The sequence below is a fragment of the Vanellus vanellus genome (assembly GCF_965231255.1).
Source record: "Vanellus vanellus genome assembly, chromosome: 5".
Taxonomy (NCBI): domain Eukaryota; kingdom Metazoa; phylum Chordata; class Aves; order Charadriiformes; family Charadriidae; genus Vanellus; species Vanellus vanellus.
The window spans coordinates 30,504,787-30,529,635 of NC_138910.1; the positions used below are offsets into that span (position 1 = coordinate 30,504,787).

The window sequence follows — 24,849 nt, forward strand, 5'->3', positions numbered from 1 at the left end:
CCGTGGTGAAAACCAGGCACTAGAAGGTGGTTTACAGCAGCAATATGAAGGACGACTGCTTCCCCACAGCAGGGACGCCAGGCAGCCGGGAGGCATCGAGGAGGGGCAGCATGGCCTCGCCACAGCCCCTCACCCGCCACCACGTTGTGCCTGTGAAGACAAGGGGTGGTTGGGTCTTGAGGGGAGAACCGGAGGCCTGAGGAAGGGGGTTGGGCGGCTGCCTTGGCAGTGGGGCACCCAGGCGGGGGGATGGGGGGGGGGGAGGGGGGGGAAGCGAGCAGGCCGACGGGGCCGGGCACGACAGAGCCCCCCGGGACGCCAGGGCGCGCGTGGGGAGGTGGGTGCTGAACCCGGGGTTGGGGTGGGGGGGCCGGCGCCCTCAGGGGGGGCTCTGGGGAGGGACGGGACCACGATCGGCCCTTTCCGTACGCGCTCGCGCCTTTCCGGCCTCCTCGGCCCCGCCTGGCGGGGCGGAGGGGGGAGGGGGGGGGCAATAGGGGCTCGCGCCCCCCCGCCGCACGTCCCCCCCGGGCGCTTTCCGCGCGGGCCGCCCCGGGCGGAAGCGCCGTTCGCGCCTTCCCGCGGCCGCTCGGCTCTTTCCGCCTCCCCTCCGGGGCGCTTCGTTCGTTTCCGCGGTCGCTCGGCTCTTTCCGCGGGGGCCGGCGGCGCGCTCGGCCGTTCCCGCCGCCTGGCGGGCGCTCGGCGTTTTCCGTGAGCGCTCGGCGTTTTCCGTGCGGGCCGCGGCGCGCTCGGCGCTTGCTCCCTGGCTGGCGCTCCTCAGTCGGCCGCTGCCTGCCTGTCGCCGGGCTGGGAGCGCCTGTGTGTGTGTGAGTGACGCGGCGGAGGTGTAGTTTGACGCGGTGTGTTACGTGGGGGAGAGAATAAAACTGCGGCGAGATCCTAGGCGCGAACGAAAGCAGTGACGGAGCAGCCTGGTAACCGGTAAGAGGAGGAAGGCGCCCAGCAAACAGGGGCGGGGGGGAGGGAAGGAAATGGAGCCCGGCGGGGACCAGGGGAGCCGCCGGGCGGCAGGACGCGGGGGCCCGGCCTTGCACCGCCCGCGGGAGGGGCGCCCGCTTTAAAGATGGAGCCGAGCCCTGCAACATCCCCGCCGCCGCCGCGCCGCGAACAAAGGATAATGGCGGATGGGAGCCGGCCCCGGCGGCGGCGGCGGCAGCCGCCACGGCCGGGCAGCGGCGGCGGCGGCGACTGGCGGCAGCCAGCGGCGGCGCTCACCGCGGCGGGGACGGGGGATCGCGCCCCCCGGCCCCAGGAGGAGGCGGCGGAGGAGGAAGACGACGAGGGGGGAGCGGCGGAGCGGGGTGTGGGGGGGGGGGCGGCCGCGCACCCACCCGCGCCCCCTCCGTGCGCCCTTCGGTCTGCTTCCCCCACCCCCCGCCACCCCACCGCCGCCGCAGCGCGTCCCTCTTCCTCCCCTCGGCGCTGCCGGCCCCGGGCGCGGCCTCCCTCCGTCCCGGCGGCGGGGCGGGCGGGCAGCCCTCCTGCCGGGGCCGCCCCGGCCGCCCGCTGCGCCCGCAGAGTTTCACTTCCCCGGTGACCCGAGTGCGCTGTATAAATAAATAAACAAACTCTTTGCCGGGATGGAAGCGAGTCCGTGGGGTGCTCCGTAACATGCTCCTCGGCTCTGTAACGAGAAGTTCGGGGTTTTTTTGGTTTTGTTTTTTTTGGGGGGGGTTGTGATTTGTTTGTTTTTTTTTTTTTTTTTTAATTAAAAAATGTGCGCGCAGGAGCTCGGGCCAGCGCTTGGTCTGGTGGTCGCTTTTATTCGCAGCGAGGGGCACGGCCGTCTCCGGGAGGCTGTGAAACGGGTGACGGCGCTCGGCCGCCCCACACCGCGCTCCGGGCGCGTACCGGAGGGAAGAGCTTTGGAGCCCGCTGCGCGCATCGCCCGATGCGGGGACGGTCCCTCTCCCCGCCCCTTCGCCGCCTCGTTTCTTACCCGTGGGTATTTTTAACCCGAAGCCGCCAGCTCGAGCCTGGCCGTGGCTGGCAAATTTGGGGTTTGCCTTTGCCGCTTTTCCACGGGCTCGTAGGTGCCGCGCAGAGAGCGGGGTTTGACCTCCGTCCCTGCTTTAATAGCAAATGTCAGCCCGGCTGCTGCTTCCACCTTACACCAGCCTTTGCCTGGCTGCGGCTGTGGGGCTTTTTTCCCCATTTACTTGCCCAGAGTAAAGACGTTGTTTTGACTTCGTTTCTACTTTCAAAACCTGGATATCTGCATTTTTTGTGTACAGCAATAAGTAAAAATGATGAGGCAATCTTCTTAAAATCCAACTTCTTTTAACCAAAGATTGTTACACCTCTCAAATGTATACGAGGACAAAAAAAATTTTATAGGTCATATGACTTTTCTTCTTGAAAACACTTTTTAAAAAATCTTTTTGTTTTCTTCTCCCTCTTACATATTGAAATGCTTGCACATAATCTATTTTTGGCATAACACCCATTGTTAATTTATTATCTTTTTTTTTTTCTGGGGTTAGAAACAAGTTTCCTATTTCTTAAATAAAGGACCAGAGACTTTCTTAGGAAGATTGGATATCTCTGTTTAGTCCCATTGCAACCACCAAACACTGTTTCAGAATACAGGAATTTTGAGACTCTACGTGTTTCTTTTCCCTGTGGATTTTTACGGTAAAATGTGAAGTCATTGAAATAAGTTTTTATCCAAGACAGGTATTTGTGATTCACATATGTAAATAGGCCTGTCCTTCCTTGTATGTAAATTTCTGTCACTTCCACCACTTCTTTTGAAATTAAGGCCAAAGGTGCTCTACATCACTTCACTATGAATAATACCAACATGATAAGAGGATTTCTAAAATTGTAATTGATTAATAGACATCTGAGAACTCCAGTAAGCAATGTAGCTGTTGATAGTCATTAAAGAGAATGTGGTCGTTGGTGTATTTCATTCATTCTTGGTTTGATGCACTTCATTTTAAATACAAAAATGTGACAGTAAATCCTTGCTTGTTGTTTTTTGTAGCTTTAGAAACACAACATTTTATTTTACTCTGTTTCATAATAGGGTGGTACACTCTCAGATCCATATTTTCTAACACAGATCTTTGCAGTTCCTTACCAGCTTTGTATCCTCAGAGATCAGAGAGAAAAAGGAACAGAGAGGTACTTGTGTATTTGCTAAGCATCACTTACAGGTGACCTAAAATGAAATACTTGCATGTAAGAAACAAGAGTGTAATAATTTTTAATGCTTTAATTTCATAGATAGAACATCAATGCTCTATCAATGTATGATTAGTACTCAATTTTGTGTCTGGATGTGCAATAAATGGTCTGCATCTAATCTTTTTTTTTTTTTTTTTCCTCCCATACTTTTGGTGATAAGGGTGTCTGCTACCCTGGGTGGAAAAAAAAAAAAAAAGGTCTGAAAAGGGAGAGGGGTCTGCTGATACATAAAATTTAGAAACATCTCATTTAGACTGTCAAGTCATCAATCTGTCTGTTTCCTGGAAGCCTGCACCAGCGTAGCTATTGCTGGTACTGATGTCAAATATAAAATATTCTGTAGTAGCTGATCTTATTCTGGAAAGTAGCTGTTCTGCTGCAATAAGAAGCAAACAGCCTCTTCTTGCCAAAGTGCAGCCGCAGCTCTGTAGGTACAGATTTTGATAGTAGACAAGACCCTGACGAGGAATTTCTGTTGACACCCTTTCGAAACAAATGGGTTATTCACACTTCACCTCTATTTTCGGATCTGTGGAAGCAAGTGGAGATCAGTTACTCATGCCGCACTTCTCAAGGCTTTTCTGCAGTGAGAAGGCCGTGCTAGCTTTCTGCCACGAATCTAAAGTTAGTTTCATGGGACATGACGGCAATCCTCATCTACATAAACAACCCTTCTGAACTCGTTTTGAGCTCTCTGGTGCCCTACCTGCGTACAGTTGAAGATTTATGACAAGGCAGTGATTTTCTCTGAATCAAAAATTGTGTTGCTTCACCTGCAGTCTGCGCAGTCATATTTCATGGTGATTATGAAAACTTGAGCAACTGCGGTTAACAATTTTTGTATGTCACCCAGCATGAAGGCATTGATGCCTATTTTATTCATCAAAACTTTTAGATCACTTGGTTGTACCGCAGTTGAAAAGGTGAGTGAGCACAAATACAGCACCTTCTGTTTCCAAAACAGCCTTGTCAGCTGTGCAGGAGATGAAGATGTACCAGGGTCCAGTTGGTCTTTTAGGTAAAAAAGCATTTGAAAACAGACACAGATTTTCTCATTTCATGCTGCTGCTGTTTTTTTCTGGTAGTGCTGGATTTAGAGTATCCTGTGCAAAGTGGAGAGAACAGAAAACTAGGTGGTGGAAGAGCCACTTAAAGGGGAGAGGGCAAAGAATTTGGAGGATGCGTGTGTATGTTTTATATATATGTAAAACATATATACGTACATACAAGTTTAAAGCAGCACTGATGCTTGTTAGGTACTCTTCAAGATTTTGAGCAAGGTGATAGGTACAGGGTTTCTGTTACCATTTAAGATAATAAGCATACCTGTCTTTCTTCTGAGAGTATTGTGAGATTTGATGTTTGTCATAAATCAAGCCCATTAGGTGAAAGATGGAAAAATAGTTCCAGAGACAGGAGAGTCCTGCCAATTGCTGTTGTGGATTTCATTACTCTTCAATTGGTCTCTGACACAAGACTATACTAGCTACTTTAGACAAAGCTGCGGGAAGCCTTGTAATGAACTCTTTTGAAGCTACCTTCATGCAGGAAACTGAAACAAAAATGTCTACCCTTGATGTTTTCACACTTTTGGAGGGGAGAGTTCAAGTGATGTGTAAAAAAATCTGATGCTTAAAGTGTTGTTCCAGCAATAGCTTGTTTGGTCAATGAGGTGATCAGCAAAACTTTTTTTTCCTTGTGTTTGGAAGAACTATAAAGCTGGGTTGTATTTACCTCATTTGGCAGAAACTTTTTCACATAGCTTTCTAAACTTAGAAAGGAGCAGGTTCTTTTCTAGAGCACACTAAAAAAAAAAAAAAAAAGGTGGCCTGAGAAATCCAGGAATTTCTGAAGTTTATCTACTGCCTGACGGACTGAAACCATACTCCCACATACGTTTTTTGACAGTAATGTTGGCTGAAGCATCCTCCATGTCTGGTGATTTGTTGATTTGTTCATGTCTTCTCCATTGCACTGGCACAAATGTTTGGGCTACAGCATGGCAGACCTGACTGGGGAAATGATCCAGCAGAGTGAGAGGTGGGGAACCTGATTATTTTTCCCCTGGATCATTCCCTCCTCTGGTTGCTGCCTGGCTGCAGGCTAGCTGTACCAGCATAATCAGGGGAAGGGACGGGGCTGGAATGAGCAGGAAGATAAAGGCAACTCAAACAGCAGTGCTGCTAAATGAGAAAATGCAGCTTACATTAAATTTTTTAAATTATTGCTGTGTTTATAACTAAGATGGATGGCATAGATCCTCTTGCAGTTGTTCTTGCTGCAGCTAAGTTTAAGTTTAGCTAAGTTTCATTTAGCTAAGTTTAAGTTTTTACATGTGCTAAATATGAGCAAAGGAATATGAGCAGCAGCTGTTCCCAAACTTTGATATCATGTATACATACTGTTTGTTGTGCTACTTGTTTACTTGGCTTAAACAACTTTTGTGTGTTTCTTTTAACAGCTGTTATGTTCACTTCCTCAGTCTTGTTCTCACATGTTTTGTTCTAACTCCCAACCTCCCATCGCCATTCTCTGCAGCTCTTTGCTGCAATCTTCTTAATCATCTCTCCAGGAACTCTGCAACCTCCTGTGACATTTTGGCTCCAATATTACGTGCATTTTTCTGATAGATGCTGCCCTAAGTCTTCTCTCATTCTCTACTGGTATTCCAATATCAGCTGGATTTTGCTTTCCCTTGCACCTTTTCCTAGGGCTTGAATGTAAAATCTCTTCTCATCTAGCTTATCTTTTATACCCCATGGAATAATGGATGGAAAGCATTATTTTCTTGCCTTTTTCTGATGACTCTTCCTCTGGCTCTGTGTAGCTGGCCCGGCCTCAAACTCTGCTGGTGCCTGTCCATTCCTCCAAGTGATGTGCAATATGAGCAGGGTTTGTAAATTTATGCCTTTGTAGATTGCAGAGAGCTTTCTCTTAGGGAAAAAAGCCTGGGGCATTACTATAGAAGTAGGACCCCTGCCCCTTTTTGTGAAACTCATCCAAATTTTTCTGGTTTGTGCCAATAGGAAAATTCTGGGAGATACCAAGGGAGGGAAGATGTGAAAAAGGGTACTGTGTACTAATGCCACAGCATAATCCTGACAGGAGAAGTCTGTTGCTGTGGTTTCATCTGAGCTGATAGAACTGTATGTGGCTGCCAAGAGACAGACATCTTACTCCTTCCTTCTCTCCTGCTCCTGGTTGTGTGTTGTTCGGCCATCCGTTACAATGGCTGTAATGTTGATTGTATGTAAAATCTAATGAGCCAGTTCAAATCACTAACCCAGGAGAAAACCATGCTTTTTTTTAGGTTAGTTTTCTTCTCCATGAGTGAGCTGAATCGGTTGGTGATTGAGATGCTGTTAGCAGCAACACTGGGCGAAATTCGCAGGGAAACCATAGGGAAAGGAAGGAGAGGGACACACAACTTTCTGCCTTCAGCAGCAGAGGGCTGGGTCAGCCGATCAGCAGACCCATCTTGGGGAACTGTAGCACACCCATGATTCGGAGCGAGAGGAGGAGTCAGGCTCTGTCTGTGGTGATCAGAGCCACATCCATGAGTTTGTCTCTGCAGCTAGGAAAGCTAGAACACAGTAAGTGTCTCAGTTGAAAAAAAAAAAAAAAAAAAAAGAGGAAAGTTTCCTTCTTTTGAAAGCCTGGTGACACCTGTGTGGTTGAACTAGCTACTCCTTATCAGAGGCAGGTTTCAGTCTTTTCAAGAGGTTGGATTAGTGTAACTCTTAGGTCCTTTTCTTATGGGGAGCCCAGTCAGATAACATTTCTTTAACCATGCCTAAGTTGAAAGATAAAGCTCCAGAAGGGGTCCAGGTCCAACACCTTGGTGTAAATCCCGTCGGTTGGCCCGAGGCACCTGGATGGTGAGCTTGCTTCAGTTTCACTGGTATACAAACTGATAGATGCCTTGGCCTGTCTTCCTGATTTTAAAATAATAGTTGTGGCTGAAACTACTAGCATGAAAGTTGTAGTGTAAGGTTAATGCGGCATGTATGACTACACACATTATCCTGGTCTGGGTAGAGGAAGATGTTACCTGCTGCAAACAACTGCTTTGTCAGTGAGGTGCCTGTTTGAAAAATGTGTCTCTGCCCAATCCTCAGAAACTAATGTTGACGATATAAAAAATAATCATCCTGTTTCCAGCCTCCCACTCTTAAAAGAGTCATCAGCAAAACAAGAATAATCAAATTACAGAATATAGATGTTTTCTTTTCTTCAATCTTTCGTTGACTTCCCGCAGCCTTATGACACCTATACCCATGACTTGATCTACTTTGTTTTCGTTGGCAGGCCTGGCTGTGGCAGGGTAGACTCTGCTTCACCTTCCCTGTTCCTGCTCCTGTGCCAGTAGCACTGGTACAGCTGTTTGTGAGGCAGTGACGTGAACTGGACTGGAAAACTGGCCCAGGATAAAAATAAGTTGCGTTTTCTGGTCTTGTCTGTAGTGCAAATTGTTTGCCCAGTCCCATTTACTACACAGCCTCACAGACAGCTGTAAAGGTGTAAATAAGAAAGAATCCGAAGGAAAGCAGAGCCAGAGCTGGCATTGCTGCCAGCAGACATGCTCATAAGACTGTAGTTGCAGAAAGCAAAACGGAGATTTTCTTTTGTGTGCCACACACTGATGCAAAAACACGGATTGTGTTTCTTTCTCTGGCCCTTTCTGGTTCATCGATGGCTCCCGTTACTTACTCAGGGTCGTCGTTCTGACCTTCAGCGTTACCAGCAAGTCACATCTCTGTTCAATGGAGGCAGCTGTGTTGCCCACAGGTAATGCAGGTCTTAAACTCCAGTTCAGTGCTTGAGAACCAAGATAAATTATTCTCAGTTCTGGAGATGGCACTTTTGCAGAGTAGATCTGTCTGACGGGCATATGAGAGGTCTTTCTCATTTAAGAAGCTCTCCTGCACAGTCCAGGCAAATATAAAAATACATGAAAAATAAACCAGAGTCTACTCGGTTGATGATTAGTCAAATTTCTTTTACTACAGAATTTGGTCGCTATTTTGTTTCACTTGGTGTTTAGATAGAGGGTGGGTCACAGATTTAATTTTGGTGCATTAAGCAAGATAATGTGTCTGCTATTGCTTCAAGACTAGTGCTAATTGACCAAGCAACAATGATTTCAATATAAGTAGTAAAGCCAGAGCAATTTTAGGATTTAAAATATTTCCAAGTCTGAGCTGTGGCTTAAGCCCCAAATCTTTCGGTTTTAACATTGCAGTAAATTTTGTGAATAGGATGCATTCAGAAGTTGGACAAGGGCAAGGTTTGTAAGGAAGTGCTGTTTTTCTTGTGCATACCTGGGCATACTCTGCTGTAGCACTCTGACTGCAGAAAGAATTGAAAAGTTTTCACTCACTTGAGAGCATTGAAGCAAAAAATAGTGTATACTGCCTGCTAAGAAAGAAACAAAGCTATTAAGTCATAACAGAAAGTATGCTGCTTGTACAGATACAGGTTATTTTGAATTTTTTTCAGACATTTGACTCTATATCTGGTAATTGCCAGCTTTGTATAAATAATTCAGTCTATCTTACTTTCAGATGACCAGTTCTAAAGATAATCTATTAATAAAACAGTGAAAGCATTGGTCTGAAACATCCGTTTTGTTGTGTTTTCTTTCTGAACTCATTAGAAGCATTGTGTCTTTTTTTGTAAACAGGACTTTCCAATATTTACCAAGTTATATAACTTCATGCTTGTATACTATGGGTTGAACTCTAGAAATAACACGTACGTTCCAAGCATCAAACAGAATGAGCAGTGTTTGTTTTAATAGTTTATGCCTATAAATCTTGCAGCGTAAATATATGAAGTGGCATTTTTAATGAATTAATCCTTTAGCCACTGACATTCAGAAGTGGGTTAGAAACATTAGCAGTGGAGCTGTCCCTTCTCGCCAGCAGACAAAATCTCAGCACAGACACAAATTCTACCTAAAATTCTCTTACCAAGTTTAACTATGCTGCTGATAAAACTCCATGCTTGCCCTGAATTTCTCAACTGATTTGATAGTTCTCAGAAACAGAAGAACGATGTGAAAACAAGCGTGATCTGTATCGCTTTGGGATTCCAACATCTGATCCTTTTCAATCTGCATATTTTGCTGAGGTGACCTGCAGTATTCAAATCTCGAGCTTTTTATTTATTTATTTGTTTTTACAAATGTATGATGAAATTCAGTTACCTAATTTAACGTTTTAGACCAAACAAACGACTTTAAATACTGACAGTTGCCCTCCCTCGTTATAGGATGGGAAAGAAAACATTTACTTTATTCCTGGGAAAGTCACCTGAATTGCGGGGACTTTCCAGAAGATTAAGTTTCAGAATATAAATTTACATTCATATTACATTATAATGTCATACTTAATCAGTGTAATCTCTAAGATACCTCAGTCCAGTTTTGCAGTACACTGTTCTGATAAATGTGACTTGTCTATTAATATTTTCACACTGTAAAATCAACAGAGACTCTGGAAACAAATTACTTTGGAATGGAAAGATTTCCAGTAATAGTAAACATATTTATATCTACATTTTATATTAAACCATACCTGGTATGTAATTTATATTGTTACAATTTAGGAAACACCTGTATGGAGGCGATTCCTTTCTCTGTTACAGGTGTAAGATTACTATATGTTGTATTCTTGGCCCTTGGGCTTGGAGCACTCGGGGTAACCAGACTGATGTAAGTCTGTGTAATGCTCTGGGTTGTTTATTTGGGGTTTTTTTAATAAGTTGTTCCTGATCTGCTGTGAGCCTTAACGGCATTATAGTCCTACTTCACTCTGTCTAGGAGAGTAGCTCTGTTGAGCAGTCAGTCATCAGTCCTGTAGTTGGTTGCTGAGAAGAAGTTTCCAGCAACTGAGAACAGTTACCACCTCGGAGGTAACCATTTATTTAACACAAACATTTCTAGGGTCTCTCCCTACAGAGTTGCATACTGCCACAGGTTTGGGATTCCCGCAGTTCCTCCAGCTGATGCCTCGGACTTGGGATGTTTAAAGGTTGCTTGGCACATGGACAAGATCCTTACAACACGTCAAAACATTGTCAAATATTTAATGCAGCACTTAGGTGGGTCTTTCTCTGCCAGAATCAATGATGGGGCAGTAGAAGGCCACAAGACACAGAAATGCATATGGAGGAGAACAGATATGATCCATCTGAATGATTCTGGCAAGCCAAGGGGAAATCTGAAGTCCTGACAGGTCTGCCCAGTGGAAAAAAGGAACACATACACCTTCTTAGGTGGATCTTAACATTGCTAACTTGGCATCATTTTCTGCTCTGAATACTCCTGTCATTGTTGGTAGGGACACATTACTCATTTCTAACATCACCTTTCATTTTCTTCCTGTCACGGGGGAAAGAGAAGGTCTCTGTCCACTTGCAGAATCAACTTTCTGTCATTCTGGGCTGCCTTACCTCTTCCGCTGGAACACCTTCACATGCCGATGTTTGCTATGAAAGGAGGTGGCCCAAAATGTTCTGCTTGTCGACCAGCACAGCAGGATAAATTATTTATGTGGCATATATAGATAGCTGGGTGGTACCAGAGCACTGTTTCTATATTGCTGCCTGTGCCTGCCTGGTACAACCTACCTCCTTATGCAGTGGTCATGTAGCTGCTTTAGCCTGGTGCTGAGCCCAAGTTAACCACACTGTACTAAGTCATAGGGTATACCCGCTTGGGCACGGGGCCTCGTTAGCAGAACAGAGATGTTAGTTCATCGTGCGTGCTGCTGTACTCAAAATTACTTGGGTTCAGGCTGCATCAATACACTGCCATGGCTTTTAGATGGATGCTGGTTCACGTCCAGCAAGTGTTCACGACCCCAACTGCAAATAACTTGTTCCTGGAGTTGGTGATGTATTCAGTGGGAGCACTGGCTGTTGCATGCTGTCATCAAAAAAATCATCTGATGCCCATAGTTTACGTTGTGTTAAAGATGTCTGCGTACAAATGATCCTGCTCACATACATCATTGTGGTAATTTTTATTAAGTAACCAGCAGCTACCCATCTCAAGGTGAGCCACAGTACTTTCAGCAGACACACGGCGAAGAGAGGCATGTACTTCGACAATTTCACATGATTTCATTTTCGCGAAAGGAAAGCTTCTTTCTACAGTTAGTAGGAATTGCAGGAAGTCAGCATAGGTTGAAAATTAGGTGTTTTTTATGTTCTAAAAATAATGTCAGAAAAGATGGTAAGCTGTCGTAAGGTGCGGTCAGTTTGTATGTAAATGCACTGCATAAATATGGTAATGGCCACAAATGTGTAAGAACTACAAAATTTGCTGAATTCTTGGAAACAAGCAAGTTCTTATGAAGTCTTTGTGAATAGATTGTATATACAGCCCAGGACATCCTTAAAAAAAAAAAATCTCTTCTTTAAAGTTCAGTTTGCAGACATCTTTTGGGGTGTTTTGTTGTTTTTTTTTCTTACACATGTTCACTAATGGTGTTTATAAGCAGTTCTCACCATTCTGTCACATGTTAAGGATCACAGACATAAAACATGTGAATTAGTCTTTTAATACCCTAAGTGCATTCAGTATGAGGACAGAGCATTTCTAAATAGAATATATTTATGGATTATGTTTTCAATAATAATAATAGTTACTTAATGACTTTATAACCTTTCTGGGACTTGTTTTGACGTTTTGTGTTGTCACAGTCAGGTCTGAGAGTATTTGGGGGGAATTTCTGAATGTGAAGGGGTGAAGACAGTGGAGAGGCATTTGTTTGCTTTTCGTTGCTAATGCCTTAAGGAAATGCTTGCTCTGGTCTCTTCCCTCGGCCTCTTCGCAGAACTGGTGTATTCACATAAGACCTATCCCAACTATTAGATGAGGTTAGGAAAAAAGGTTTTCTAAAATACATATATTATCAGTGTGATTAAAATGTGTAGTTTGGGGGGTTTTTAAGCTGTGCAGGAGGGTTTACCTTACGTTTAGTGCCCTATTCACGGTCTCAAAGGGAAGGGTCGTAATTCAGTGAGGTCCCTTGACTCTCTATTGAGCAAGAAAAGACAGTATAGATTAAACTTGATTTTAATTATGTGCATGTACCAAGTGCTTGCTGTTAATTGCTGTCAAAGCATCTTTTCCTTTTAAAAAGCTTGAGGGCAGAAACACGAGATATTAGTGCAATGCCAAGAGCGTGAAGTCAAATGAGGAAAATCCAAGCAGTGAAGAGCATTTAAGCAACTTTCACTCACACACCTTAACCTGTGCATACTGATTCACCATCTGCCCCGTAAATGTCAGCTTTCTTGTGTTATGCTAACAGAAAACAAAATCTAGAGATGATCGCTGATTTGGGTGCTCGCCGCTGTAGCTGCGAGATTAGATTTTTGGTCTTCTGCCGTTGTTTTAAAGTCTGCCACTGCTTTTTCTTCGGTGAAAAGGAGGTTGAGCATGCGACACAAGTAATTTGTGCCAATACTTTCATGCTTTACATATCTAAATCTGTTAAGTGTGAGAAAATTTCACCGACTTCAGGAGTGCAGCTACAACTGCACTAGAAGTTTTGTTGGAAAAGTCATGAGCCAGCCAAGTTCGTTACGCATAATCAAGGCTCCTGGTTGCATTTCTTCTGTGATCTGTATAAAATACTACATTGTTCACCTCTCTTGCATCGTCTGCTACAGAATGTACTCGGTCAGCAAAGAGTTTTCAGACACTCCTCCAAGTGTCCTGTTGATGGAGACAGAAGTGGGACTACAGGTATTACGTTCAGCTGATGGTCTGATTCTGCTTTGTGCAACATCTCTTCACAGTGAGATTCGTTTTTTCTTGTAAGTTCAAGACCGAATATTTCAACTTCAGTGGCAAGAAGAATTTTTCCAGCTTTTTATTCTTCAGTGTGCCTGGCGGATCGCTGTGGGTAATTGCAAATAATCCGAAGACTCTTCTCCATTTCTTGGGCATTTTCAGTGGAGTCAGATGTTGGGGCCATTCAACATTTTACTTCTACCTCTGCTCGGTTTGCCCAGCCCTCACACTGCCCTGGCCCAGAAGCTGGCGTGATCATGGAGTGGCTCTGTGGTGAACCCCTTCGGAGAAGTGGTAAAAGGCAGATTTAAGACAAAGCGGCAAACGTAGGTCGTGTTCACAGGACGATGCACAGTCTTGTCGCCCCAAGGAGAGGGCAGGAGGAGTGGACACGCAGGGGGCAGTGGCGGGGGCAGTGCCAGCGTGGGGTGACAGAGGAGTTGCGGTGTAAAATGCCATTCCTGTGCCAACCCGCTGCAGTCATTAGCGACAGAGAGAGATAATTATGGGCCTGTCTTGTCCCGTTGAGCATTTATTACTGGTTGTTTGAAGTCCCATGTGTTAGCCGTAAATAAAATTATTTTTCTCCGAACACTTTCAGTCTGACAGCCGTTGAACGGAGTTCATAAAGCGGCTGTTGAGCGGCGGCTGACAGGGCTGTCGTGCTGCAGGGGAACGGTGGAAATGTTTATGGATTTCACCTGAATGTTCTCAGTACTTAAACTCGAAAGGTGAAAACAAATAATAGCGTACAAGAGTGGTGTTTAATGATCTTTTCAGTGCTTTCATGGTGGATCTGTGGCTTTGTAAAGCCACATATATATATAGTAAATATGGAGTGAGTCAAATTACTGCAACTTTTGCACAGTGGAGCCGCATTTGCTTCCTTGAACAATTGTACTGGCACACCTGCTATGAATAAATCCAAATACGGGGGTTGAGAAAGAGGCATTGCCTTTGTTTCCTTCCCCTCAGCCCCTCGCTGCTTCGGCCCTTTGCTGCCATGAGCTGCGGGGCCGCTGGATATTGAACTGGATCGGGAACCTACGGTGGCAGTAGAGGTGGCCTCTCCGGGTGACAGCAGGGTGAATGGATGGACGGATGTGGCACAAGTCGGGCTCAAAATGGGTAAAGGTTTGTTGGGTCTCAGCTCTGCACTGGTTTTGGAGGCTGTCGTGTTGTTCTTCAGAATACGGGTGTGTACTTTGACAGAACCAGAAGTCACCATCTAGCTGTGGAGGAGAAGGAGACTTTAAAGCATGTCACTTGGTAAAGCTGTGCTTGCTGGTGAGCAGGCTGCGACATACGTCTGACGTGTAAAGTGACCCGTGTTGCCTCAAGGTATAGGTATATTGTACGGCCAACAATTGTCAGCATAAGCATTAACTGATAACAGTGAATTGTCACCACGATGTTACTAAAGGGAAAGAAAATAAAAGCTTGCAGCGAGAAGTAGTGTGTTTTACTGTGCCAGCTGGTACAACTGAAAAGCACAGAAAGCTTTGGGGCATTCAGGACCTTCACCTGCGAAAGCGGGTGGAAAGTTATGTCTGCCGTAACAGCCACAGTGAGGTGTTTCGGTTCTTGGATTTAGTGGTGTTTGGGAAAAATCCTCCACCTTTTTTCTTCAGTCCATCCTGGGAGGCGACAAGCAGCCTTGTCTGCGGAGCAGGAAAGCTCTATGGCTCATGTGAGCAAGGAGAAACCAAGGAGCAGAGCCTAACGTTCAGGAGAGATGCTGGCATTCATGAGGGTATTTGGGGTAGAACACAGAAAAAGAAGTAAGAAAGTAAGATATACCAGAGAGACCACAGACGTGGCAAGCTGTGGGAAGTCAGAATGATGTCTTCCTGGCTCTGTGAGCAGATGGGAGGAGCGGTAATTCTGCTCATGCTCTGAATACACAGCATTGATGCTCACTTTAAATAACAGAGATTATGGGAGTTACCATCATCTGTAGTGCACCAGTTCAGCATCCTGTCATTAGGATACTGAAGATCAGTGGGTACCTCAAAAGACTACTGGAATCTGCAAGTATCACGTGTGACATAATCATCCCCCCCTCATGAAAATCTTTATTTGAATTTTTAAGGATTAGAGATTGATTTAAGTCTCGTGATGTTTTCCTTTCAGTTCTGCACTACTTTTGGTATAAAATGATCATGCTAATTCTGGATATTCTTGGATATTCCTGTTACCTATGCATGTCTAACCCCTGGTTGAATCCTGACATGTTGCTTATCGTCAGCAGCATCTATTTATGCAGTACATGAAGTATCAATTGTCTTTGTTGTAATAGATATTCTAAATTTTCGTGCTTTTAGATTTGCCACCCCTCAGTTTCACTATTTCTCTCCTTTCTTGGGAAAAGAGTACAATTCTGTCCAGTCCCTTCATGTAACAGGTTTTGATTGCTGCAAATGCTTGCTTTCTCTCAACATACAGATTCCACAGAACCCATTTTTAAGATGGGCTCCCAACCTCTTCACTGTAATCCAGCTGATGTATAGGGTCCATCTACACATATATAATTTTCAAAGGTTACCCTTGTTTCTTACTACTGTTGCAGTCTACCATTTTAGCTTTTCTTGTCACAGATGCATGGTAAGCAGAAATCTGAAGTGAACTATCTGCAGTAGGGCCCAGGCCCCCTTTCCAGGTTTATGCAACTAATGAGATAGATTTATTTGGATTTTTCTACAGTGTATGTAGTTCAGTTTCCCTGCATTCTACAACTGTTTATGTTTATTAGCATCCATTTTCTGCTGTGGTGGTGTCAATTCAGCTAGTACAGTTAGTTATCTTCTGCAGAACTTCTTTCTCCCAGTCCTGATTTGGCTAAAAACAAATTACTGGGTGTCAGCTGAATGTTTCACACTCTGTCTCTTCACCTCTGGAGTTTCAGATCATTAGCAAGTATGTTATTAAGAAAGTGTTAGTAGTGTGTAGTACTAGCTCTTTTGAACTAATAAAGAAAATCGTGTATTACATAAAAGTCACGAGTTAAACCATCTCTAACCAGGTAATCTCATCAGCTTTCTTAACCTGTGTTCAGAGGTCATAGCCAGGGTGTTTTAGGCAGGCAGGCTCTGGTTTTCCAACTCTTTTTTTTTCCAACTTTTTTTTTTTTTTCCAGTTAGTTTCGTTTAGAGTACTTGGTTCAAGATGAACTAAAGCAATTACTAATTATTTTTCTTCTCAGAATGGGAGCATGTGTCCTTTCCTGGCAAGATGGAAAGTAGCCTGGAAGCAGGGAAGAATGAGAAGAAGGTGTTCTCCCTCTGCTCCCGTATGCCTTCCCTGCCCCAGATGCTTGCTCCCCACCAGGACACTTTGAGATCTCTGCCTGCATTGGAGAAGTCCTGGTGTGGTGGCTGCCAGGGACATCAGTGCCAGGGAGTGAGGTGGGCCACTGTGAACAGGGCAGGAGGAGCAGAAGGATGGAGTTGTGGGGTGGGCCTGAGCACCCACAAGAACAGAAGGACGTTGGGGTATGGGTCAGCAAAGCTTGTCTAGACGAGGGGTGTATGAGAGTTTAGAAAGGAGGTGTAAGGATTGGCATTCATTTGGTGGGGGGGGAGGTTAAGGTGTCAAACCAAACATCATTTCATCTGTTACGTTGCAAGAAATTATAGGAATTGACAACCTTAATTTCAGCCATCATGATGGTCTCTCTACAGGCAACTTAAATACTTCTTATGTTCTAGTTGCCTGGTCTCGTGTATCTTGACAATCTTCATCGTACTGTTAAAGCAAAAATGAAAGCATGTAGTAATTAGTGTATCTGGAATATGATGTCATGATGCTCAAAAATCAGATGTTAGAATACAAATACTGTGATGTATAAGTGCAAGGTAAATTGAACCGAATTCAAGAGTACTCAGAACCTGCAAATAACACGAGACTAAGAGCTTGTCCAAAAAACTACGAGTCACGTTGGAAACTCGCTTAAACTGCATGTGTCAAGACGTAAATCTTGCAGGCAGCTTCCTGCATTGCTTGGTGCTTACTGTATGTTATGAGGAGGTTCCTTTTGGGTGTTTGCAAGTCATGCTAAGAATTTGATTTCCAAAATAGTGGTGGTGTAGAGGAGGACACACCTCAAACGGTTAATGCTTTTGCTGATTACGTATGCAAAAGATGATGCAAGTGTGGAAACCAAGCTTGTAAAATCAGAGGTCCTTTGCTGGATAGTGTGTGAGAAGATTGCAAATTTTTCTAGGAAAACATTGCATTTATCAGCAGGAATTTGGCAACATCTACCTCTGCGAACATTGCTAAGTACCTGATTCAAGAGACTCCTCACTTGCATATTTCATCTATTTCTAATGCCATTTCTATAGCAATTGACTCCGTACTGGAGTCACGATTTCTATCAGCAGACATTAGTTTTGCATTAGCAGCATTAGTTTTGCAACATACTTTAATTTATAGCTAGGAAATTGTTTTTTAGAGTTCTTTTCAGATACTTGGCTGGGAGATGTTTCTGATGTAAAAGATCTGCCTCTGAAATGGTTCTGATGAGGTAGTCTTTTGACTGGAGTCACCATGATACATGCATAGGAATTGGGAAAAAGTTGTTTTGCTTGCCTTGGACAAACTGGCTGATACTCACAAAAAAGTGATGAAACTAGGTACCTCCCCAAAAATGATGAAAATTAAAGGGAAACCTAAAGTAGTCTGGTTTGTAGTTTGCACTTTTGAAAATGCAGAATATTAAAAAAAAAAAAAAAAAAAAATTGGACATATAATATTGAGGACTAAGACTGTTAAAACATAACTCGTGTGTTAAAGTTGGGATAGAAGACCACTTAAACTGTTGTCATTAATGAAGTCTTTGAGAACTGTTGGTAATGTGTATTACAAATAGTAATAGTGCATGGGTTTTCTTTTGTCCTTCCTGGAAGATGGAATGCAACATGGAGAAGACTTGGTACTGTACGAAAGAATGGGGTTGTTATATTTGCATGGACACAGCCTATTCTTGAAATTCTTATAAAATGTAATGTCTAGACTACTTAAAATGCAGTATTTATTTTTTAAGGAAAATCAGGTTTAATCCTTGCCCTTCTTTTCATTTCATAAGAGTTTCTAAACTGATGTTGGAACTAAATATTTGGTACTTAAACATGTCAGTGTTTACACACACACGTGCTCATTTGAACAGTTACTTTCAATGCTATATATACGGATTTTGATTTATATACATTGATTTGCTTTCTTTTGAAGTGACATGCAGCTGCTACTTTGAAATGCTGTTTTATTTTTATTGATTAGAAATCATTTTTCTGTTAAGACAGACATTTCACATTATACTCAGGGTTGAAGTGTGACTCTGCTGCTTTAGGCAACACATCTCCAAAGAGTGTTCTCTTTCCTGTAATACTGAAGTATAGTTTGCATTGAAATGGAAGTTTCCCTGGCTTTGTGTTTAAAATGAAACGTCTTGAATGGGGTTCATGGTACCACCACTGGTATTGACAGTATTGACGTTTCTAAGTCTTTTCCTTGGGGGGAGGAGGGGCATGCCATTAAAGTTGAGCAAAGAGAGGGGCATTTCTCCTTCTTTCCACCTTTCTTCTCATCTGAGCATCTTCTGCCTCCAGGCCCTTCCCCAAAGCAGAAATGCTCTACTGGTTGTTTTGCTCCAGCTCTGAAGAGAGGTGTGCTGCCTTAGGGTAGCCAGAGGCCTGAGTAGATTGGGCAACACAGGGTAGTACAGAGAATTAGTATTGTGGCTATGGAGGTAATATCCATTCTTAATATTTGGTATTTGGAGTTCTGTATAATACAGTGGTATTGCTGTATCACCATTGGGCACATTTCCTTGTATTTTGAAGCTCTTTTTTATACATTAAATATTTTCACATCAGTATTTAAAGAAGAACTGAAAAGTAATTTTCGCAGATCAGTGCAGAATTTAACATTCATTGCACTCTGCCTACATGCATAGTTTTGGAAGTTACGCAACCTCTTTTTATAGAGTTGTGTGTTCTGGTGATCCAGGCTTGCTCAGTTATTGCTTAGAAATACAAATGTATTCGGAGCTATATGTGATACAAAACTTAGGTCGTGACAAACTACTATGTACCTCTAAATACAAAAATATTTATTTGCAGTAAGGTTCAAGTAGAAATGGCTTCCATCGTTATGTATGCTGACTTTAAAACTACCGAGCAGAAAAGTCTTAAGTTGCTGTGACGTAGGGCCGTACACAGTCTGGTTGTGGGAAGAATTTGCATGGAGGTGTTGCGTATTTTATAGTTCAGACAGAAGACTGAAAACCAAGTGCCCAACACAGAAGCAATTGCTGTAGGTGATCTGCAAACTGCAGTTGCGGGGGGGGGGGGGGAAGGGGAGAGGGAGGGCTGTAGCAGGGCATATTGTCACCTTGGCATGGAGGGAGTGCCCTTCCTGACGAACCGCCAGTCATTATTCCAAATTGCGGAGGTACTAGATCATCACAGTGCAATTGCCCAAGCAATTTTTTTTAAGAAGAGCAAAACACATTTTTTTTCTGATCTCATTATTGGAGGAGACTGGACCTGTTTTTCAGAAACATTCCACACAGAAAAATCAACCTGAGGCAGACACCTGGCATGAAAAAAATTTTGCCTGAATGCTAATAGTTTGGCAACATTTTAATAAGCAAATGAAAACAGTATGTAGTAATGGGAATTCAGCTGCAGTGATTGCTACCAGATCCACCAAGAATAATGGACTTGCATGCCAACCCAGACTTACGACAAATATTGTGATTGTAGGTAACTAAATGACCATGGAATCTGGAGCAGAGAACCAGCAGAGTGGAGATGCAGCCGTTACAGAGGCAGAAACCCAACAGATGACAGTACAGGCACAACCACAGATTGCAACGTTAGCCCAGGTATAAAATCATACGGTGTAATAGTTTTACCTATTGGATAATTTTTTTTTAAGAGGGATAATGTCTGCTCATGGGCCTGAGAGAAGGGTCCATTGGTACGATTCTGAAACAGGTGCAATGTATAGTTCCTTTAATATTTGTCTTCACATTTTTAAAGCAGTAGAGATTTTTAACTTCCCGTCACACTGAGCTGTGTTAGTTCTGAAGAACTGTATGTGTGTGAACTGTGTAATGTTAACAGAATAATGAATGAAAATATTTCTAGCATTCTTTACCACAACCATACCACTGAGAGATATTTTTTTCAAAACATGTAATTTACTGTCTTTTTCATATTGACTGGATTGTTTTGCTGTTGTTTTCTGTTAGAAACTTGTCTGTAGCAGTCAGTTTAATTCGGAAGAAAACAAACTGAAAATATAGATAAATAATGCAGCAAATAACAACATCTTATCAGATGGGATTAATATTATAAACATTACATTATAATCAAGTGGAACAACCTGGCGTTTGACAGCTTGTGTTATCCTGTTGTCTCCAGACTTTCACTGAATTGTTGGCTGTTTAGAGGGAAAGTAGTAGATCATTTATTATCCCCAAATTATTTTGGAGAGACAAGAAATGGCGATCGCAGCTACAGCTCTAATTTTTGGAACCTGGTTTCATTCTTGGATACACTGATGGTTGGCAGGAGCAACTCCATTGTGTAAATGAGTACCGAATCTGTTTGGCTCTCTTCTGTAACCATTTCATTTTAAAACTATTTGCAGTCTGCAAAGAACAAACAGGCTTTTTAGATCTCGCAATTTGGGGAATCGAGTGTCTTTTAAGTGGCACAAGTGTTAATTCGCTTATCATTTTATAAATGATTAGTGTCTTTTTCAAGTCATTACACCTTTTGGTAAACCAGAGGGAGTACACTTCCATTCAAGTGATAGTACAGGGACTGGAGCTGTGAAAATGCACGGGGTGATTTGGTTCAGTGAAGCTGTAGTGTGAATTTACAGGACACCAGCTGCCCTGCACCAGCTTGCCTCTTTGGGCCGTTTTCTCACCGTCTAACTTAGGCAGAGGATGTAGGTGGTGTGAATAACACTGCAGCGTGAACTGAGTGGAAGTAGTTTATTTCTCTTGCAAAACCAGTAAACTGCTTCTCGCTTGGTGTGCATTAAGATTTAGTCCAGAGAAGCAGGAATGTTTCCAGCTCGTGTGCTAACGTACTAACCACTGGGTAGCTGAACTTACAGGTAGGTAGCGGGTTGAATGCACTCTACTCGGGCAACGCTACCCGGGTACTTGGATGAGATTTTTTTCTGAGTAAGGAAAAGCTATACAGCTATGGTTAAAATCCATGTGAACCACAATATATATATATTTTATATATATGTGTTACGTTTTTCCTAGTTTCCTCTGTTGTCATTCGCTGTATTATTTGCACCTTACCTTTTCCCCAGGCTTTATATTCCTCGTGGAGGTGATATAATAGTCTAAACATAATTTCTTGTCATGTTCACATCAGTGTTACGTTATTACGATATTTTTAATATGTGAAGTGGTAGTGTTTGGCATTAGGGAGTGCCCTTAGAGGCTTAGGCACATCTAAATAACTAATCATGTCAATTTAATTCTTTCATTATCTCTTGTAAGGTCACCCCTCTTGTAAGCTTAGTTTAATTGCTGCATTTTTAGCGAGTTCAGGGTAGTTTTCAGAGTCAAAAGGAAACTCGTTCCAGTTCCACAAGGTATGAGTCAGAGACATCTGCGGAAGTTGCACTCTGCTGTTGGCTTAATTCAACTGCCAAGTGGCCTCCAGTTGATCAGCTTTGCTGTCATTGCCAAGGACTGTTTAGTCAGACATGCATTATTAAAAAAGGTTGTTCGGTAAAGGAGTATAATTTGCCAGAGGAGAGTGCGCTCATGTTAATCTCATCCCCAGTTTCTCTCAGACGTGAGCTGAGTACCGCCATGTAACGCTGCAGCTGTTTTCCTGAAAAAAGTGAAGGTAAAAGCAAACGCAAATTTGTGGATTAGGGAGGGACAGCTGTGGGGGAGAGAGGTCTACATCTAATTCCCCTTAATTTTGTTGTTAAGCGAGATTTCCTTGTAAGTGGCGGGTGTTTATGGAAATTCAGGGATCAGCTACCGCAGCTTTTTGAGAACCACATGTTCGTGGGGACAGCAGAGGATTTACTTACAGAGCAGCGCTGTGAGATGAGGTAGGACAGCGGTGGTGCAGGCCCCTTCTCGCCTCGCAGCTGCACGCATCGGATTTCTTGAAAATGCCGTTGGAACACTGGAGGATTGTTAAATTTTTTCCGAGGTTGGGTGTCTAGGAGAGGGCTGGCTAGTCAGCGACCCGGTTGTGGTCTGCGAGAGCTCACGCTTGCCTGCATCCCTTCCCGGAGGGCTACGGTGGTGTGAGTCGGGCACAAACGGTGGGCCGGGTGGGCTGGTACGGCAGCCCTGGCACCACCCTGCCTCCAGGAGCCCCCGGCCACCGACACGTGTGTGGTGTCACCAGGCAGGTGCCGAGTACTGGATGTGCACCGGGCCGTCTGCCCAGCCATGAGGCAACCTCGGTGCGTGGCCCATCTGCCGGCCATGGTGGTCCTTGTGACCTGCCAGAGTGAGACTGCCCCGCGTGGAGTGAAGAACTTTTTGTGCGGGTAAAGCTGTCCTCAGAGCCTGAGCCCCTGCGCAGGACATGCGTGGCCGTGCACGCAGCGCTAACGAGCCGTGCTGAAGTCGTTAGCGTGTGTATCCCGGTTGGCATAGCCGCTGTGCCTACAGGTCTGTGCTGGAGGAGCAACGTCGTGTTTAGGAACCTGAGGGTTTAAAACGTGGGCCATTTTCCTCATAGGGTCCTCATAGGAATAACTCTTAAGACTAGAGTTCGTTGACCCGTTACCCTGTATCACAGGAACTGCCTGCAAACCCGTGGGTTTTCTGTCTGAATACACGGTCAGTTTTCTTCATTTACATGGACTTTGCCAACTACTCAGTGCGGTTTAGTCTCCAGAAGGTCTGAAAGGTATGACTCCCTAAAAATTTTAACTTCTTACATCTGGCAAGCACTTTGCATTTTCTTGAGTGAGAACAAAAATAGTTCCGCTCCCATATGCTTCTTCTCCTTTGACTCAGCAGTGTCTGTAGGTGTAGCAAGTCCTAGAGCAATATCTAACTGAAGTCAGTGAAAGGTAATAATGTGGTTTTTATTAGGTTACCTCAAAATAGAGACAGTTGTGTTTTTCTCATTCTTGTCAGTGGTTTTACAAGCGATGTTTTGAGCCTGCAGAAATTCTGCATTAGATTAATTTGCAAAGTAGGTCAGATGTTGAGCTTAGGCAGTTCAGGAGGTTTTATATTATGCTGAAACATTCGGGTCATCTAACTGGTCTAGAAAATACATAATTCTTTCACCAAGAAGTGCTCTTGGTAGTGAAACGTGAAGATTTTGTAATACCTAATTTATGGTCACTGTCTCTTCTTTGCAGGTATCTATGCCAGCAGCTCACGCAACGTCGTCTGCGCCCACGGTGACCTTAGTTCAGCTGCCCAACGGGCAGACGGTTCAAGTGCATGGAGTAATTCAGGCTGCCCAGCCATCAGTTATTCAGTCTCCACAGGTCCAGACAGTCCAGGTACTGACTGAAGAACATTCCTATTATGTGAATTGGACCTTTTGAATAGTTGAACTGGTTTCTGATGCGTTTGTGTCCTGGATTGTGTTTTTGCGTGTATAAACTTTAAGAGCGTGTACAGTCTTTGCTGCTCTGTGACTTTTTTTTTCTGTTCTGGTTTAACCACTTTTCACTTTCAAACATTGCTGAGTTACATTTCCCTCTAGAATTTGGTTGGTGAGTTTAACAGCTTCATGGGTTTTCTTACAGTTACTCTACTTTTTCTCTCCTGTATTTTCATACATCATTATTAAGTAAGAGTTCATACCATTCTGAAGTGAACAAAAGGGATTTCTTTTATAATGTAATCTTTAATCATGAATGAGGCTGATGTCCTGGGATGAGAGTCTGCTACTTGGAAAATATTTGCATTGGTTTACAAAACAGCTGTCTGTATGTTAATGGTCCTTAAAATAGACCTATCGGTCCTCTCATAAAAATGGTTTTAAAATTTGCCTGTTGAGTGTTGTTTGCTTTGTGAAGCCTTAGCATTTTCTCTTCTGTAAAGCGAGACAGATAATGCAATATGATGAGATAGCTTGAAGATATAGGAGACAAGTAGTCTGAAATATTTAAAACTTGTAACTTTTTTTTTTAACCACTTTTAGCCCAGTGTTACTGAACGCAGAAATATAAATTGCTTTGCGTACAGCAGCTACACAGGGCAAGGACTGTGCATCATTCCTTTGCTGTTAGTAAACTGAGCTCAAAAATAGTTTAATTTTTAAAAGTCGGCATTGTGACTCTTTGATACAGATATTTAGCTGGGTATTATTTAAAAACAAAAATAAGGCATGCATAATTTAAAACTAGGCCATTCTGATAATAATCTTTTGTTTACTCCTTGTCAGCTTTAGTGCTGAGTTTCTGGCAGGCTCTACTCTCCTCAGCCATTGCAGTCAAAAGTTGAGAACGCTCGCTAAAGTGAGCAGTTTTCAGATGAGGGCACAAGTTACTAGCCCAGGGGTGGAAGGTAAGAGACTGACAGTGAAACCACGCTTGGAATTCACCTGGCTCAGCGCAGAGCCAGAACCTCTTCGGAATGCTGCGATGATTCAGAGCCCAATAGTTCACAGTCAGCCGTAGACCTATTCAGGCCCTCTATCTGATAACTGTGAGACGTGGGTGCCAGCAAGCTTTTGGAGCCTTTAGGAATCTTCCCTACAGTCCATAAAACGTCAGGCTGTGAGCTGTTTCTCACACAGACAATTTTCTATTCAATAATTGTTAGCTTTTGTATATTTGTCACGTGGATATAGTTC

General features: G+C 43.7%; 1 protein-coding gene across 1 annotated transcript in view; it reads left to right on the plus strand.

The window, feature by feature from the left end:
- The first annotated feature begins 873 nt into the window (after positions 1–873).
- CREB1 (cAMP responsive element binding protein 1) overlaps positions 874–24,849 on the plus strand; it is a 34,232-nt gene continuing 10,256 nt past the window's right edge. The window contains exons 1-3 of the mRNA XM_082484619.1: positions 874–942; positions 19,786–19,907; positions 23,402–23,548. Of these exons, the coding sequence (XP_082340745.1) occupies positions 19,794–19,907; positions 23,402–23,548 (261 nt within the window). The 5' untranslated portion in view covers positions 874–942; positions 19,786–19,793. The remainder of the gene's footprint in view (positions 943–19,785; positions 19,908–23,401; positions 23,549–24,849) is intronic.